Source organism: Mastigoproctus giganteus, chromosome 1 (assembly GCF_048544385.1).
Source record: "Mastigoproctus giganteus isolate SK-2022 chromosome 1, ASM4854438v1, whole genome shotgun sequence".
NCBI classification, from domain to species: domain Eukaryota; kingdom Metazoa; phylum Arthropoda; class Arachnida; order Uropygi; family Thelyphonidae; genus Mastigoproctus; species Mastigoproctus giganteus.
In genome coordinates this window covers 9,212,279-9,232,568 of record NC_143575.1, presented here as the reverse complement: position 1 = coordinate 9,232,568, position 20,290 = coordinate 9,212,279, and the positions used below count along the sequence as shown (strand labels likewise).

Here is a 20,290-nt window from a genome sequence, read left to right as displayed (position 1 = left end):
AAGACTTTCCCTTAACAAACCCATGCTGTGTCTGAATTATTGCTGCAGTCTTGTCTAGATGATCCTGCAATGCATCTTTAACCAGTGACTCCATTATTTTACCCGGAACAGAAGTTAAACTAACTGGTCTGTAATTACTCGTGTCACCCTTCGATCCACCTTTGTGAATTGGGGATACATTTGCACATCTCCAGTCAGTGGGAACCTCCCCTGAGTTCAAGGATGCTCTCATAATTATGGCTAAGGGTTTGCTTAGTTGCTTTGCCGCCTCCTTTAATATAACTGGATAGATCCCATCCACCCCAGGTGCCTTTCTTATGTTTAACTTCAACAATTTCTCCTCCACTTTGCTCTCAGTTATTACAAAATCATTAAGCACACTGCTACAATTTGATAACCTTCTTCCATTTTCAAACTGTAATAATTCCTCACGTGTGAATGTAGATGCAAAATACTCATTCAGTTTGTTTGCTCTCTGAGCAGGATCATAAACAGTCGAACCATCGATGTCAAGTGGACCAATCATATTCATCCCCTTCCTTTTAGAGTTTATATAAGTAAAGAAATCCTTGCTCTTTTTCTTAGCATCTTTTGCCAAAGATTTCTCGTAATCCGCCTTCGCCTGCCGAACCTCCTTTGTGACCTGATTACAGACTAGCTTATATCTGCCATAGGCTTCTGTGTCGCCTGATAATTTATATGCATCCCATGCATTTTTCGTCTTTGTCACGAGTTTCATTAGTTCATTTGATAAGCATTTAGGCCTAAACTTTGAACAATATTTCTTAATCGGTATGAAAAGTCTAGTAGCTTCCACGATTAATTCCTTGAATGCTTCCCACTTAGAATTTACTGTTGGTAACATCGTCAGTTGATCCCACTGTACAGAATTTAAAAACTGTCTGAGACCACTGTACTCCCCTTTACGGAAGCAAAAACCCTTTCCTTTACCCCTGACGGTAGTTACCTCTTTGAGTAAATCCCACTTCAGCACACTGTGATCACTGCCACCTAGTGGTTCCTTTATCTGCAAATTCTTAATACACGAATGATCACTGCTGATAACCAGATCAAGAGTATTACTTTCTCTGGTTGCCTCTCGAACATGCTGCTGCAGAAAACAATCATCCAATAAATCCACAAAAGTCTGACTAGTGTGTGAGTGACCAACCCACAAGTTCCAGTCAATATCTGGGAAGTTAAAATCCCCCATTATAAGACATTCTGATTTACTGGCCCACTCTATTTCTCTGTACAATTGTTCATTGTACTCATTCGAGTCATTAGGCCTATAACACACTCCTACTCTTATTTTTGCTTTCGCAGTGCTTATGTCACACCAAACTGACTCAACAGTGCACTGTCCATCTATATTAACTGGGTGCACTTCCTTTGATTTTATGTTTTTCTTAATTAACAGCATAACACCTCCTCCCTTTCTGTCCTGTCTATCCTTTCTGTACACATTGTACTCCCCAAATTCCAGTTCTGCATTCCTTATATCTTTGTGACACCACGTCTCTGTTATCCCAACAATATCCGCCTTTGATGTCTTGACCAACACTTCAAATTCATCAAATTTATTTACTATACTTCTAGCATTGGTATACATGCAAGCATACATGCTCCTATGCCTATTCTTTGTTACTCTAACACATCCCATATACCCAACTATTCCATGATGACTGCCATCCGTCCCTGAAACCCCCAACACCCCTCGCTCCAGGTCGCTTCTTATTCTAATAGAAGTTGTGCAAGAATCACCTTCACCTCTGCCTGCGGTTACTGTTAAACTATTAGTCTTTGTATCCCCCCAAGCTAGCAGTTTTCCGACCCACCTAACACTGCCTCGATAGCATCAGCAAATATTCTTGCACCCTTTCTATTTAAGTGTATCCCATCCCTGTAGAAGCAATCTCTCCTGTTAACAAGTACAGTCCAGGCTGAAAAAAATTCTACCCCTTGAGCCTTGCACAATCTTTCCAGGGCCGAATTGATCGACAAGGCTCTCATCATGTACTCCCTCCTATCGTGTCTGGGCAGAATTGCAGACACTTTCAAATTCAACCCTATTTCACGGCTTTTTTTCAACAGTGACCTGTACTTGTTGAGTAATTCTGCCGGTCTCCTACTCTTAATATCATTAGTGCCAACGTGTACAACTATATCACCTTTTGTGCCCTTGAAAGATGATATCCGCCTACAACGTCATCAACCTTTGCCCCTGGCAGACATACCCTGGTCCTGTTCCACCTATCCTTTTTACAAAGCATGTTCCCCGTTCCAGTAATTAACCACCTGCTGGCAAAAGGCAAATCTCTGCACATCTATTCTATAACTGTCTTTCCCCAATTTGAATTTATGACGCCTCAGGTTTGTAATCTGAGCAAGCAGAAGAATTCCATCAGGATTCAGCGTACTCAACTCATTCAAGGTTTTATACACCTCGCAGTGCCTAGTCTCCAGATGCAGCAATTTGCAGAACTTAAGCTTTCTTTGGTAAGAGAACCCCTTCGTTCTCCTCACCAATCTTGTTGCCCTTCTCTGTACAAGCTCAAGCAATTCTACATCCTTCCTAAAATGAGGCCTCCAGACCTATATGCAGTATTCAAGGGGTGGCCCGACCATTGCCTTATACGAAGGGATAATCATCCCCTTTGCAAAATTCCTGTATATCATTGACGATACCCCATGACCTGCTCTGGCAGCCTGTCTGCATTGCTCAGAAGACTTCATATCTAACTTTACAATTACTCCCAAATCTTTTTCCTTTTCTGCCACCCTAATTAGGGCCAGACGAGCGCTTGAAGCGCGGCGTCGGCGACGCCTTCCAACACCTAGTTTTACAGGAAGCAGAGGGTAAAGGCATGCAAACTCGACAAGCACTTCGAACGCCGGGTAGGACGACGTAAGCTGACGTAAAACGCCTGCCAACGCCTTTGAACCCGATACAAGGGCGTAAGCCTTGGCGTTTGCATAGCCTGAGGAGACATTCTCCTCGTGCACAGGGTGGTTGGCCTTAATTGGTTTGTTAATTATACTTTGGGGAAGACAACGTTCGACACAGAGGCGTTTATTTGTGAGGCTGAAAGGAGGCATCCCTTGTATAACACGTCATTAAAAGACTACTGCAAGAAGGAAATAAAGGCAAAGTGTTGTATTGAAATTAGAAAATAAATGTTTCTGAAACGGGATGAACTATGTAATGATGAGAAGAATCAGAAAGCTCAGTTCTGAACTTCATATTTATTGTAAATATTATTTCTATTTTAGTACTGTTTCATTAGTTAACAAAATACAAGTTTGTTCACTTGCAGAGACAATTTATTGGTGGATTCTGGGTAATCTGTGTACGGAATCACGAATGTACATAATTTAAATTAATAAAGAACCTTATTATCATTAAATAAGCTGAAAACAGTAATCAGAAAACTGCTGAAGAATATCCACTGCAACAGTACAACTAATGTCGGCGTTAACAAATGAGAATCACGTGCGTCTCTGTCTTCTTCCAAAACGAATTTTGAAAACCCTTCATTTCAAACATAACTTCGGTGTCCTTCTTTTTTGAAGAGTATTGTAAAAGCAATGAAAGCACGCAGTAAGCCGCAAAGTACAGTCGTTGCCAGTATGACACAGGAAAAAAAAATACATATATATATAATAATAATAAAATAATGCACGCAACTGTTTCTTGACATATAAAAAACATGGCCGAAGGAATTGCAACGGATTGTTTTTTTTTAAAAACGAAAAGATTGTACTTCCTTTCTTCAATGTGTATTGCATCCACTAACACAAAATCGAGGAAATTCATCTATTGGAAGCCATACTGGAAACGGAAAAAACTGGTGAAAAACCGATAACACTGCAATGCGTATTTGATATAAAAAAAAAAAAAGTTTGCTTTATTGTAATTGTTTTTAGGGATCAATATCGGCACAGCACCTTTTCTGGATGTATATTTGATCTTCTAACGAAATTTCAAGAAATATTTCTATTGATAGCTGCGTAGGCGCCTCCGTAGCCAGGTGGGAAGGAGCAGCAGTGCGTAGCACACGCTTCTTGATTAGAACGGGGTTCGAGCCCGTCACCACCAAACGATAGCTGCGTTACAAACTTCGAAAACGGGTGTCTTCTCATGAACATTCGTAAAATCAAACGACACTAATCCTTTATTGCTAGAAAAGTACTCCGTTACAGTGTGAGTAATGGAGAATGTTTTCTCCTTCAAAAGGATGGAAAGTACTCGTCGATATTCCATCTGGAAATAATGTCGAGTGGTGGAAAGATAGGAGGAACATACAGGAAGTTACCCTTTATGTTACCGAAAGTAATTCTGTAAGACACTGAGTCTTACAAATACCTTAATCTCTGAATAAGAATAGTGGATGGAAATAAAATAATTTTACGAACAAGGAAAACAACATTTCAGAAATAATTTCAATTAGCGAGAATTGGCCTCTCGGTACAGAGCAAAAAGCATATAGATGCAAACATCTGTATTGATTTCTCCATCACAGTATCAAATTTTGCGTTTTTTCCACTAATTAATATTAGAAATTCATCAAAACTCTGTATCGACATTCTGTAAAATAAAAAAAAAAAAAAATTCTCAGGACACTTCCTGTGTATTTCAAACTTAACATAACTTTTTTTCTTTTTTTTTAACCTATTTGAATTTTCTGGATGAATGAATTTCCATCCCGAGAACACGCAGTCTAATTTTACTGTTGTTTTGTCCCACTCCATAGCTCTCAATGGCAAGTGGGAAGTTGCGTTAGCAGAAATCCATGTTCCTAATTCTTGGAACGATATTTCCGAAGGCTGGGCTGAGTTTGCAACTTTACAGAAAGGCCTTTCATCCCGGAACACAGAGGTTTACGTGCTGGAACTAGAGTACGAAAATTCTTCTAAATCGATCGACCTTACGAGCAGTCTTAATACCAATTTTGAGCTTAAAGCAGTAGAAACAGAATTCAGAGTGCGATTCACGCTTTACGTCAAGAACGACAGTGAATTGCGTACGACTTTCCGAATGGCTGAAATTCTAGATCTCATCCATAACAGCGACGATAGGAGGCTTGTGTTTATAGGGCCTTCGAGTTGTGATATTCGCGAGTATAAAATTCCTCACGGTAATTACAATACTGCCTCCGAAATCCTACAAGCTATGAGAGAAATTTCTCCTGAAATTAAGGGAAGTGTAAATACCCATGGCTTTGTTTCTTTCGAAATCGAAAGCGGCGTCTACTAATATATAAAAACAGAGGCGAATTCTCGCATTTGGATTATTACCCTGCGCTACTTTCAAACATTCATTCCATATCTATTCAAATATGCACAGACAGCGGCCAGATATTTCCGTTCAGAGGAGGGAAAACCCTAATTAAGCTACATTTCCAATCCCAATGAATGCTCACGTGGAATACTACACCGTGCAGACAGGAGGAGGTCCCTACTTTGCAGGAGCTCCGATCCAGAGAGGCTAGGGACTAGGCAGTATATTCCATCAGCGTTCATGTTTCTTTCTCCTCTTCTGAAACCTGCAGCTAAGTACGTTGGTCACCAAGTGCTGTCAACTGGCCGTAATATGTTCGATTGTTATTTCGGGAGCGCCTGTGAAACGATCATTTATAAACCGAGCTTTTAAGATAGCCGATATCTGTTCGTCTAAAGATACTAGCTGTTTTTGTTCGGGTGGTGCAGTTACAAGAAGGAATTTGCAGAAAGATTCGCTCATCTTCTTATAAAACTTGTAATGAGCGCTGCTATGAGGCTGGTTAAGAAGGGAAACAGAGCCCCACCTTGCTGATTTATTAATTTATGCCTTGTTTTAAAGGCACCTTTTTTATTTGCAAGTGTTCTGAGCAACCACTCCTTGCGCTGTGACTTGCGTTTCTCTCTCTCAGTCAAAGGAATGTTACCTTTGATCAAATTTTTGCAAAAATCACAAAGAGAATTAATCTGAGCAGGATTTGAGGCCTTCAAAATAGCAGTTGCCTGTTTTGGGCGAGCTTCTGACAGATATTTTATGAAGGTTGCGTTGCATTTCAAATGTCCAGAGATGGAGGTACGTAAATAACGCTGTCCCCTTCGTTTGGCAACACGTGTGTGTGTGCAGCTGTAACCTATCATCCGTCTCCTGACAAAAATCAAACAGAAAATATGAATGAGGATCAGATGTAGCATCTTTATATATGTCAACAAGAACACGTGACCTACCGGGGAACACTTGGGTAGCTAGAGGCAAGATTTGTCGGGAGTCTCGGGGATTTTTAAAAACAACCTAGTAGTGGGAATTCAAACTTATAGTGCGGAACGGAGTGCCTTGAGAGAATAAGTTTTGTGTTAATAAAATTACACTCGGATTTCTCTGGTGTGATCCCTTTATAAATATTTCGGACACTACAGTACTATCTTCTGCTTGGTTTATGGGATTGTCTAAGACGAGTAAATTGTTTACTCTAAGTTCGAATTCAGGAATGTTAAACCCTCTACGAACGCGATTTGTGGGTATCATAGAAACTTTTCTTGGGGTTCTGAACAGCAATAGACAATTCTTTGAGGTGGAGAGAAAATTAAATTTTGGCTGTTTTCCAGAAGAGACAAAACAAATATCTTCCCACACTGTTGCTGTAAACAGATGTTTTATCATTGTGTAACTGGTCTCATGCGAGTCTGGACCATGTATTTATGTGTGTGTTCGCACGACGGCGCAAGTGCGAGAGGCTGGGCTAGTAATGATAAAGACAGAAGGTGATGTGCAGGGAAAATTCAACTAGCATTATTTCCTTCGATACTAATGTGGCCTCATCGATGATTTTGGTGTCAGCCAAGAAAAGCTCTACAACACTTTCATAAGTGCTACATGCTTTTGTGTTCAGCCTATTGGATCTCATTGCAAGTAATTCTCAGAGAGAATTCAAACAAATTTTAGCAAGTGCACGCTTTGCTGGGTTCGCCTTTATTTCTTACCTGTCCATAGTGATGCCTTCATTATTTTTAAAGTCAGGGATGTATGCATCAGGGTCGACCCCCTCGAGCCATCCTGGCGCCTCTTGCTTGATTTTCAAGAAGGTGTCTATGTAGCCACCAAATAAAGACTCATGACTCTCTATGAAATGCCAAACTTCGTAGATTTCATTAATTTTAAAAACCCGCTCTCGATTTCTAGGCTGTTTTTTTGGCTGTTTTCCAGAAGAGACAAAACAAATGTCTTCCCACACTGTTTTTTTTTGATACTATATAAGCCTGCTTTCTTGCATCATATGTCTCCTAATGCTAATATACAGTCAAATCTTGTGAATACAAAGTTCAAGAGACCTAAATTTTCACGTTATGTATAACGAGGCTTCTAGTAACAAGGTCTCCAAAAAGTATCAAAATTTTACTGGGTTTTTTTTTTTTTTTTTTTTTTTGGTACATACTATATATCTAAGAATAATAATATCAAAAATAAATGAAAAATAGATTAATTTAAATTAATAAAATAAAATAATAAAAATAAAAGCATTGTCTAACAATATAGTAATAGGAATAACACATTTCTTTAAAATATTTTATTTTATTTGTAAAATAAACTAAGAGAAAAGCAATTAATGGAAATGAAAATATTGTACAGTATATACTGTATTTTGATATATACAATATTTTAGTATCACAGTAAAAAGAATTATAATCTTAATATTAAAGGAGACATACAAACCATGAACTTTTTAATAAATTAATCTAATTTAAAGAAAGAATCCAATGTTATTTGCACAGCTTTTGGCCTATATGCATTTTTAGCATTTTTAACTACAGCACAGACATTATCAAATGCAATAGTAGTTTCTTTATAACATTACTGCAGATCAACACATTCTTTATTATGCTCAATGCACTTTGGCATCTTTTTTTGATGGCAGTGTGTGTGTGTGTGTGTGTGTGTGTGTGTGTGTGTGTGTGTGTGTGTGTGTGTGTGTGTGTGTGTGTGTGTGTGTGTGTGTGTGTGTGTGTGTGTGCTTCTTCACATTTGCTGTCACTGGTAACAAAAATATCATTGTTTTGCTTGGAGATGTAGTATGTTTTCAGCAGATGCGACATCTTTTTGTACTTCATCATTCCAAATCTCAGTTTAATAGATCCAATCTTTTTTTTTTTTTTTTGCAGGTAATTTTGCAAACTAAGGAGTAGAACTCCAGACATTATAGTTTGCAAAACTGAAGCCTTTCTTGGTAAGACCACCTTTTAGTTCTCTTCACCAATCTTGCTGCCCTTCTCTGCATCCATTCCAGCAGATCTAAAACCTTCCAAAAATGAGGCCTCCAGACCTGTATGCAGTTCTTCCTTGAATTTATTCAAACACTTCCACAACACATGGAAGTTTGTTTCAACAATCAACTACCTACTGGCTGAAGGCAAATTTCCATCCTGCAACATCTGTTCTGCAACCATCCTTTCTCATTTGAATTTATGCCCTCTCATGCGTGTAGTCTGAGCAAGAGGAACAGTTCCATCAGCATTGCACTTGCACAATCCATTCAAAGCCTTAAACAGTGTCCAGATGCTCCAATCTGCAGAACTGAAGACTTACTTGGTAAGACTAACATTTTGTTCCTTTCACCAATCTTGCTGCCCCTCTTCACACCCATTCCAGCAGATCTATATTCTTCCTAAAATGAGGCCACTAGACCTGTATGCAGTACTCAAGATGCAGCCTATCCATTGTCTTGTACAATGGGATAATCACCACCTTATCCCTGCTGTAAAGTTCCTGTATATCCTTGACAAATCTCCATGAGCTGACCTGGCAGCCTATCTGCATTGCTCAGAAAGCTTTGTACTGACTGCACAATTACTCCCAGGTCTTTTTCATTTCCACTACCGTGAGTGTAGTACCATTCAGTTGCTACATTGAGCTGGGATTACTGCTACTCATATAACAGTACTTTGCAATTGTCAATGTTAAACTTCAATTGGCATTTCTCAGCCCATCTGCCTGATTTTTCTAGATTTTGTTGCAGTAGCTTACCTTGATTACTATCATTAACTACCATGCCTACCTTTATACCATCTGTAAATTTAATAAATATAGAAAACAACAAAGGGCCCAGCACCAAATCCTCTGGAACTCCACTAATAACATTAGTCCAAGAAGAAGAGTGTACACTGATATGCCTGAGGGATGCAAAATATGATTCTCTCATTCTACACTTTCTTAGTTCTTTCTGTTAAATCCTTTTCTACTGAAGGTATATATTTGTGCATTATTTTGGTCACTTATCCATAAAGTTAATGCAAGTCATTATCTTTAATTAATATCTCTCCTTTTAATTCAGTGGTGAAAATTCACAAAGAGGAAGTCAGAATAATCCCCTATTATTATTATCTTTAATATAACATATTGAACATTGTACAAATAAGCTCATCCAATCTAAATGTAGTGTAGTGCATTTTTTTTTAAAGAGATTTGATAAAAGTGGCTTTGTGAGTGATGCCATTAGTGCCTTATACCAAATAATTAGTCCGTGTACCAAATAATTATAATAATAGTCCGTGTACCGGTCCCTGTACCAAATAAATAGACCAAATATATAACCATGCCCAGTGAATGACAAAATCTCTACATGACTGAACATACCTGAATTGACTCAGAAATTATCGGACTTTACCAGATTTGACACCCTGCCTCTGAGGACTCCTTTGGCTCATTGCCAGAGGCCCATAGAGGTAGGAAAATAACCAAATGTGACTGATGGGAATAAAGGCAGGCTGGTGCTGCCCTCATCGTAGCATACGTCCAACCAAAACAGACTGAGTTCCCAAACCACTCACAGAAAGGACTTTAAAGAGACTGGTATAAACATGCAGCCAGGGTTACCTGTCAGCTGGAAAAAACTAGTAAGCTGAAGGTTTCTGAAGTATGCTAGTATGAATGAGGATTGAATGAATGAGAACTGGAGTGAATGTAAAGGTGAGAGCATGAAAGGAAATGCTAGGAAGGGTGAGTGAATGATAATTTATGCCTCTGGGATGAATGTGTGAGAAAGGGTGAGTGCTGAAAGAATAAATGTGGAAATTGACTAAAATTAGCGAATGACTGCTTTGTTGTTGTTATGTTGTTATTTGGTTTTAGGAGCATTAGCAACTAAGGCCATATTGCTCCGGGATATGCGGTGGTCATTCCCTGACCTTTCCGCATCCTCCGTATTTGGTGATGACGGGCTCGAACCCCGGTCTAATCAAGAAGCGTGTGCTACGCACTGCTGTTCCTTCCCACCTGGCTACGGAGGCGCCTCGCGAATGACTGCAGAGTCTAAGTGAAATAGGCTGTGTGAATGTAAGGGTGTAAAAGTGTGTGCCTGGATGAGTGAATGAATAAATGTGGAAAGTAGAATATAAAAGTAAGACAGAAAGTTTGGAAAAAAAAAATTAGTATTAGTATAATTGTTATACTAATATTATATAAATTGTTATATAAATATATTGTTATATAAATAATATTGTTATATAAATGTGTGTGAGTTCAATTAGATATGTAGATAAATATTCTCTTAAATTTGATTATTTGTATGTCATTTAAATTGCGTGTGCTTTCTTTAAATTATTTGCTTGTTTAAATTGCTGCTTTGTCTTTAAAGCAATGGTTAAACAAACATTGAATTATTTTAAAAGCAATAATTGGACAGGCAGGATTGACAACTTGGTGTCAATTCTGCTTGTTTAATAAGTCACCCCTCCCTGGTGTGAATGAGAATGATGGATGAATGGGAAAAGGAAAAAAAAAGTATGAAAAAGTTGTAAAATGTAAAAACTATAAAATGTTGCCTTGAAATATAAAATATAAAATGTAAAAAAAAAAAAAAAAAAAAAAATGGTGTGTGAGCAAATGATATAAACTGCATGTTCTATTCCAGCCTCTCCACCAGATGGTTTGTTTGTTTGTTATTTGTTTTTAGGAGCATTAGCAACTAAGGCCATATTGCTCCGGGAATATGCCGTGGTCATTCCCTGACCTTTCCGCATCCTCCGTATTTGGAGGTTACAGGCTCAAACCTCAGTCTAATCAAGAAGCGTGTGCTATGCACTGCTGCTCCTGCCCACCTGGCTATGGAGGTGCCTCCACCAGATGGACAGGTGACCATGGGAACCTTATGGACCCCAAGGTCATCCATGCTGTTGGCTGTTCCTAGCTGGCATGCTGTGAATGCTGTCCCAAGTGGGACACAACCACCAGCACAGCTCAGCTGCTGCCATTAGGCCTTCCTAGCCACGCTCCTTTACATGGTCCTTTGCCTCCACTCCCCGGGCGGGAAGGGGAAGTTATCCCTGGTCTCCTCCCCCCTCACCCCCAAATCTCTGTCTTTTCCCCATAACCTTCAGTCTCCCCTCCCCCTCTAACTTGCAACTACTAGCGTTTGAATCATTGTTAAATTGCTTTAGCCCTACATACAAAAACTTAATGACATCAAATCACATAACTAGTACTCCTTTTGGCTGACCCCTATCTATAGCAGTTTTTTTTTTTTTTTAGGTCCTAGTCACTGAAATCTCAGGAAATTATGTGGCAGGACCTGCCAGAGTAAATACTGGTGTACCTTGTCTGCCTCCACGGGGAGGAGTGGGGCAACGTTGGGTCCCATTAGGGGCTCAGCGGCCAAATGACCAGAGGAACAACGGTACACGACACTACACATATACAAGTTCCACACACCTTTAAACCTCTGGCATTGACAGTGTTCTGTTTCATACCCACAATGTATAGTACGCGGAAATGGGGGAACCCTTGGTGCCATTTTACACTAAACGCACTCTAGTAGAGAAGACTCTGAGATGTAACAAAAATGATGCCATTTCACCTACTTCAGTGATTTACTGCAGCTGGGGTGATACTATACACTAACTTGTTCAACTAGTAAAGATATCCAATTTTTAATCTCTAGCATCTAATCTTTTTTTTTGATCCTTTCCTTTTGTTGATATATGTTTTTATTCCATTGTCCTTCATTCTATTATTTAATGGTACAATCTTGTGGAACTCATTATTTCTAATTAACTAATTAAGCGTTATCTCATCATTAAAATTCTTGTCTGTTATGGATCCTAATTATTATTTATATTGCCTTCTAATTTTGTAAAACTCCTATCATCTCACTAAGAAAGGTTGTTGTACTTGTTCTTTATACAATAAATGAAGATTTATTTATTTATATTTTATTTTTATAATGCACATAGTTGTATACTAGTCAGAAAAAAATGAATAAAAAATCTATTAACACCCACATTACAAGGTTATGAATTTCTTATTTACATTTCTTTTAAAACTAAACTTCAGTATAATTACATGAGTATAATTACAGTGGATGCCAAACTAAACATGAGTATAATTACAGTGGATGCCACTTATTGTGATCACTTTGGGCAATAGTTTAATTTGATAATAATAACCAATGAAATGAGAATGCAGCTGTTTATAGTGTTGTTTATTAATGCAAAGTGGAAATGTGTACATAAAAAAGGCAGAAGTGGACAGAAAGAAACATGAAAATCAAGCAATATATAAAACACTTTAATTTCATTGTCCATTATTTCTTTGAGAAAGTCATCAGTTAAAATGAAACTGTCATAATGTTTCTAATGAAAATCCATACAATCATTAAAAATAAATAAAGTATTGAAATCAAGTATCAGAAAAAGGATTAATGCGCTACTGTAAAACAGTCATATTAGTAGGAATACAGATATAGTACTTTCTTTCACCGTGTAACAACACCAACAACCATATGAATTGTACAAATCAAAACACTAGCTATGCAACATATTGGAGTTTAAGAACAAATAAGGGTATTATGTAATAATTTTCACTACACATGCCTAAACCACTATTAAGGTAAAAAAAGTGATAACATAAACCAAAGTGCTGATTACAATAAATGTTTTTTCTGTGTTTGTATATGTCTGATCAGGACTCACAGAAGTGAAAACGCTATACCAATGATAGCACTATCTATGATCACAAGTGACATGCATTGTATTTATGTTATAGTATATAAAAAAATTCAGTAAGAAATAATGACTTGAAGCCAGATTGTAAGCTTTAAACCTTAGTGTGCAAAAATCAAACTGCATGACCACTCAGATAAAAAAATAACTGCCATTAGGAAAATGATATTTCAGTTTTATAATGAGTATAGTATTGTTGATCAAGGAGTAAAAAATTAATACAAAGCATAAATGCATGTCTGCATTATAAAGTGCTCAATATTGAAGATGTAAAAATGATGTGATAATTTATATTATGACAGTTTAAATTTTTTTATAATTTTAAATATTAGAATTATGAATACAGTAATTTAGCTTTAAGGTGAGCATTAAATTTAACTAGAAAAAAAATCACTGAGGTATTTTAATAATAAATCACTGATATATGTAGTTTATATGTAATTTTAAAATATGTAGTTGTGCTAATGAGTAAAAAAACTTCAGTGAGAAATGTTTAAAAATGCTTGTACTAGATGTTCTTCACCTACATGTCCCTAGTTGTGTTTTAAAAAAGTGCACTTCTGCAGATATAATCCATCTTTATCCCATTCACAGGTGCATACTTTTAAAAGAGCATGCACTTGAAGATGGGATAAAGGAGGATTAATGAATACTTAGGTGACATAAACAAAACCAATTAATCATAGATACCTGGCTTACAATAATGTGGAATGAGAATTTTTTAATATTCATTTTTTTTTTTCAAAGGCTGATATTACATAAGTTTTGTATCCTGCATCATTTTGCCAATACTAGGACTTGAGTAGTGTGGGGTGGCTTTGGAAGACATTTTGTTAGTTCTTCACTAGCAAAGTTTTTTTGCTAGTGAACAACTGGAAGACCAAGGTATTCTTATTAAAATTGCTAACTCAAATCATTTGCATGTTTTTGTTGGGATTAACAAATAACCTATTTTTTGCTGATCCTCAATGTATAAGAGATAACATAAAAGGTTGAAATAAAGTTGTAAATAGAGGTTAGTGGGTAAGTATGAAAATATCTTTTGGTATAAAGTGAAGCAACATCACTGCAGGAACTCTTACATCCTTTCTGAAGTCTGTGCAAATTGGAAAACAAAGGACAAAGAGAACAAAATGAACTTATATTCACAAGTTTGTTTTGTTCTATTTTATTATAAATTTATCAAAATATACCTTAATAGAATTTGTTTTAAACGCTTACAGAAATATTTTTTCATGTCGTTCTGGTTAGACAAGTAGATAAATAATTATTTGTTCTTGTATAAATGATAAGAAGCTTAAGTACCAAATTATTTAAAAATAATTAATATTTACATCAAACATACTTTCAAACTTAGTTGAAATTTTAAATTTATTTTACTTAAGAATAGTTTTGCTTGCAAGTATTTAACAGATTTTGATATGTCAATTGTTGATTTCTTTTTTTTTAGAGAGAGAGAGAGAGAGAGAGAGAGAGAGAGATTTCTATCAGTCTGCTAACAGAAGTTCTGGAAACTATGTACAATTTGTTGGATCAAAGTCTACTTGTAAGCAGTTCAGATTTTGGTCTTTGCATACCTCATAAGTATTCATTCCTGGCTTGGAGTCATTTTTTGTGTTCTACTCATTGGAATACAAAGTCTGCTGTTTGTCCCATCCAAAAAGCTTTTGTTATTTTTATTTGTTGTATTTGTGTGTTTACATTCACATTCAGTTTTGGGGAGGACTAGTAGAATGTTAATGCTTTGTGATGAAAGCATTCCGGCTTGCTTTGGCTGTTTGTTGTTCAGTTTGTCCATGATGAATTTACTTCAAAGAACTTTTTGATTTCCACCTCTGTCCCTTTTCTAATCATGGACCTTTTCTTTCAAGCCCTGTATTCAGTTCTTCACTTGAATTCTCACAATGAATATGGTAAGGTAAGAATGGTGTCACTCACCTGTAGAAACACAGATATTGCATGTGCAAGTTGCCTGGCTGTATACTTAACAGTTGACAATATATTGTGCTTTATTTATTGCTAAGATCCCTCATGAATATCATACAAGGCCAACATCTTTTGCAAGCGAATAGAAATATGATGATGGTGTTTGCAGAAGTTGATTAGGATTTCCATCTTCTACAACTTGTCCCTCAGACAATACAATTATTCTAATAAAATAAATAACATGTTAAATAAATGATGATACATTTTAACATTTTTTTAATTAGAAATATGGAACAGAAAAAAATTAAGTCAATTAATTTACTTAATCTTTGATATAATTAATTATATTATTTAACCTTGGATTCAATCAGTTTATATACTTCTTATCCATAAAATAAATTCCAAATTATTAATGCAAAGCTATTGGTTTGCTTATATCCATAGCTACAGTCTTTGATTTTGTTATAATCAAGGAACTTATTTCTTATTGTAATAGTGTTCTTTCATCTTCCTCCATGGTTTTTTTACTAGGTATGTTTGGAATTACTTACTACTTCTGGTTACTTGCAGCAATATCTGGATGACAGTCATCAAGCAGATGTGATCTACACGTACTTATCCAGAGCATTTAATTTGGTCTTGCATGACTACCTTATAAACAAACTGAAATAGCATAGCTTTTAGGAAACTGTATTAAAATTAATGAAAGATGTCATTTAGATCATTTAAAATTCTTATTAATGATAGGTTATCATTAGACAATGTGTTACTATTAAGAACTTTATTTGTAAATAATCTAAATGACAACATGCTTCCTGAAAGTAAACTTCATGTCCTCTCCTCTGCCAGTGAAAATATACCTCCCTTGTTCATTTAATTGATCCCTTTAGGGCCTTATATACATCTATAATATTCTTCCCCCCAAGAAACAATATTCTAAATGTGGTTTCACCATTGTCTTGTACAAAGGTATGATTCCATCCTTTTCCCTAATTCTGAAGGTCCTATATATCACATACAGTATACTATGTGTCTTCCTAGCCATCTGTTTACACTGCATGGAAAATTTCATGTCTGAGTGAATCACAACCAAGTCCTTTTTCATCCTGGACCACTTTTAACTCCACTTGCTAGCTTGCAAGTAACTCCTGGATTTTTGTTCCCTAGGTGCAAAACTGCACATTTAGTAGCATTAAACATTAAATATTTGCCAATTTTTAAGGCCATTTGTGCAATTGATCTAAGTAATTTTGAAGCAAAATGGCCTGGTTCTGGTTGTTAACCACAGTGCCTAACTTTAAATCAACCCTGTTCTTCCTCATCAATGTCATTAAGGAAGATAGTAGTAGTAGTAGTAGTAGTAGTGGCACTTGATGCAAGAAAGCAAGTGTAGGAGCTTATGCAGCATCAGCCAAAAAAAAAAAAAAAAAAAAATCACACCATACCCTCCAAATGCCTGTCCAGTTCCTCCTTAAATTTATTTAACCTATCAACTTCCACAACGACAGATGGAAGTTTGTTCCAGCAATTAACCACCCGCTGGCTAAAGGCAAATTTCCGCACATCTATTCTACATCTATCCTTTCTTAATTTGAACTTATGTCCCCGTAGGTTCATATTCTGAACAAGTGGGAGGATCCCATCAGAATTCAGCGTGCTCAACCCATTCAAGGCCTTATAGACCTCAATCTGATCACCGCGCAGGTGCCTAGTCTCCAGCCACTGCAATTTGCAGAACTTAAGCCTCTCTTGGTAAGAGGATCCCTTCATTCCCCTCACCAATCGTGTTGCTCTTCTCTGTACACGCTCAAGCAAATCTACATCCTTCCTAAAATGAGGCCTCCAGACCTGTACGCAGTACTCAAGGCGTGGCCTGACCATTGCCTTATACAGAGGGACAATCACCTCCTTTTCCCTGCTAGCAAAATTCCTATATATCATTGACAAAACCCCATGACCTGCCCTAGCAGCCTGTCTACATTGCTCAGAAAACTTCATATCTGACTGCACAATTACTCCCAGGTCTTTTTCATTTTCGACCACCTTAAGTGTAGTACCACACAGTTGGTACGTTTCTCTGGGGTTACTTCTACCCATATGCAGTACTTTGCATTTGTCAAGGTTAAACTTCAGTTGCCAGTTCTTAGCCCATCTGCCCAAATTATCTAGATCCTGTTGCAGTAGCACACTGCCATTACTGTCATTAACAACCCTGCCAACCTGTGTATCATCTGCAAACTTCGACATTAAGCCTGATATACCTTCATCAATATCATTGATAAATATACAAAACAACAGTGGACCCAACACCGAACCCTGTGGGACTCCACTAATAACATTAGTCCACGAAGAGCAGCACCCATTGATTACCACCCTCTGTCTTCTCCCACTTAACCATCCTTTTATCCATTGTAGCAACTTACCCTTAATACCATTCTGCTCCAATTTGTATAATAGTCTTCCATGCGCAACAGTGTCAAAAGCTTTCTTGAAATCCAAATATATGATATCAAAATTATTTTTTGCATCCAGTTCCTTTGTAACCACATCATAATAACCAATGAAATTTGTCAGACAAGACTTTCCCTTAACAAACCCATGCTGTGTCTGAATTATTGCTGCAGTCTTGTCTAGATGATCCTGCAATGCATCTTTAACCAGTGACTCCATTATTTTACCCGGAACAGAAGTTCCGGGTAAAATAAAGAAGATAAGAAACAGGAGTGGCCCCAACATCATAAGGATATTGGTCTACCATGTGGTATGTCCATTTATGGCTACTCTCTGTCTCCTATCTTTTAGCTAGTCCTTGATCCAACAAAGGATCTTATTGCTAATCTCAATTTGATTCAGTTTATACAATAGCCTCAAGCCTAGCACATCAACAGCTTTACTGAAGTCAGGGTAAATAATGTAAAGTTGTTTCTTGCATCCAACTGTTTTATGACTTCACCATAATAATTTACTAGACTGGTCAAGCAAGACTTCCCCCTCACAAACCCATGCTGGAATCCATTAATGATACTATTTCAAGGTGGTCCTATAATGTATCCTTAATCAGAGATTCCATGATCTTACCCACCACTGAACTCAAACTGATTGGTTTATAGTTGGCCATCACACCTTCTGCACCTCCTTTATGCATTGAGGCGCCTCCGTAGCCAGGCAGGAAGGAGCAGCAGCGCGTAGCACACGCTTCTTGATTAGACCGGGGTTCGAGCCCATCACCACCAAATACGGAGGACGCGGAAAGGTCAGGAAATGACCACCGCATATTCCCGGAGCAATATGGCCTTAGTTGCTAATGCTCCTAAAAACCAAATAACAACATTATGCATTGAAAGGCATAAACTGCATCCTGAGGTAGCTGTTTTTAGTATAACAGGACATATACCAACCACTCCTGGAGCCTCACCTTCACTCAGCTTCATTAGTTACCCCATATATGTTTATTTGAAATTGATATATCATTTAATTTACAGCAGTCTAACTCATTTTCACTGATCCCTTGTGTTTAAAATGGTATTTCAACTATAAAGTTTGTTGGAAAGTACATATTTAACTTGTCTGCCACTTCTGTTGGTTTTTCTATAACTTCCAGTTTGATCAAGTAAGGGACCAATCTGATTCACTCTCTTCCTTTTTGTATTTAGGTATGGAAAGAACTTCTCAGGTATTCCGTGAGCAACATGATGCACAGTTAAACTGCATTGTTTGAAGATAATAAAGCACTTTCCTAATTGGAAATATGTACATAATGGGATCAAAGATTTCATGGTATTTTCTTACCACTTCAGTGACAGCTGTCTTTGCAATATTACCATCACAAAAGATGAAGCAATCTCTTATGTCATTTCATTCCCCCCTCCTGAATTAGCAGATTCCCTGAACCCTTAACGATTCCTCAGTAACACTAACAAAAACTATTGCACTTCTTTTGTTCAAATGAATTCCATCTTTACAAAATAAATGGACAGAATTGTACCCATAAGAACATTTTGTCCTTTTTCACAACATTTTTCCAGCATGACCTTATACTTCTTGGCTATTTGATTATATATTTCCTATACATTCTTGACATCATTTTGCTTATGTTTAAGTTTTTAGTACTAATATGGATCACATACGCCCTTTAGCCCTTAAACTAATAACTGGTTAGTCACATTATCTATTTTGCACCTAGCAGACATACTATGATTCTGTTCCATCTGTTTTTAATATAGAATATATGTCCAGTTTCTCTTACAATTGAATCCCCCACAAGGCTACCTCCTCTGGAACCAAAGCATCCTGCACCATAAATTCAGTGCCGGGCTTGGACAGCACTTCTCGGTATAGAATCAGACTCTTGGATCTCTGTCGAGCCCTCAGTTTGAATTTTCCTTAGGGGCATAAATTTGTGTTCTCGGAGACTTATTCTCACCTAACAGTACACAGAGCTGTAAATTTAAGATTACATCTACCATATGGAAAAGAATTGTCATCACCTAGAGAAAGTTCTAGATGCAAGAGTAAGTACAGGGAAAAAAGGCATAACTCAAGTGAACTGACAGTGATATGCAAATCTGTAAGTGCCCATTATATTTTTGTTATGCATGTTAAACACTCCTTCAGAGAAGGTGGCCACAGTATACATTTAATAAAATCAGGATCCTCTTCACATTGTGCCAAAAGCAAATCATAAAACCTTACTCTATGATGATAATCTTCTTGTGATAGACTTTGCACCCTGGCATAATGAAATGAATGATAACATTCATCTTGAAGTACTTGATGGATGGCAGAAAAAGCAATTCAGGTCTTTGTTATCTGTCCGATTGATAGGTTTGGAATTTTACAAACCTCTTCAGTTATTTTCTGTTCATTAACTGGAATTCTTAGATTTCCATTGCACCCTGCATTTAAACTCATACATGAAGTGTCGGTTTCCCACTTTCACAAAGCCATTGGTCTAGCCATAAAAATACGTGGTAAGATGGGTGTCAGCATCCAAGGAAACATGCACTGTATTCTTTGATACTGATTTGCACTCTGTAAATAAGATACACGTCTATGTATTTGCTGAAGCTGTACTCCATTTTCACTCCAAGACTTACAGATTTTTAGTAGATCATGCCAACAAAGTGTCACAGTAGCACTCTTAACAAAAATTAGTAAGTAATAATACAAATATACAAAAAGAACCAGAAATAGGGAAAGGAAACCAAAACATACTGAAGTAAACATTATTTTAGTCCACAACAAACAAAAAGAACATGTTATTATTTTAGCTCTCATTGTACAGTGCAGCCACATCATCTCAATTTTAAATAGATTTTCTGGGGAAATGGAGTATCAGGCAAAATTCTTACAAAGAATATATTACTTAAAATTTTGC

The 20,290-nt window shown here is 37.0% G+C and overlaps 1 protein-coding gene across 1 annotated transcript in view; it reads right to left on the bottom strand.

Moving 5' to 3' along the window:
- Window positions 1-14,656: 14,656 nt before the first annotated feature.
- The window catches only part of LOC150090537 (ATP-binding cassette sub-family C member 1-like), a 237,859-nt gene continuing 232,225 nt past the window's right edge, over window positions 14,657-20,290 (bottom strand). The window contains 1 exon segment of the mRNA XM_090378370.1: window positions 14,657-15,137. Within this exon segment, the coding sequence (XP_090234496.1) occupies window positions 15,026-15,137 (112 nt within the window). The 3' untranslated portion in view covers window positions 14,657-15,025.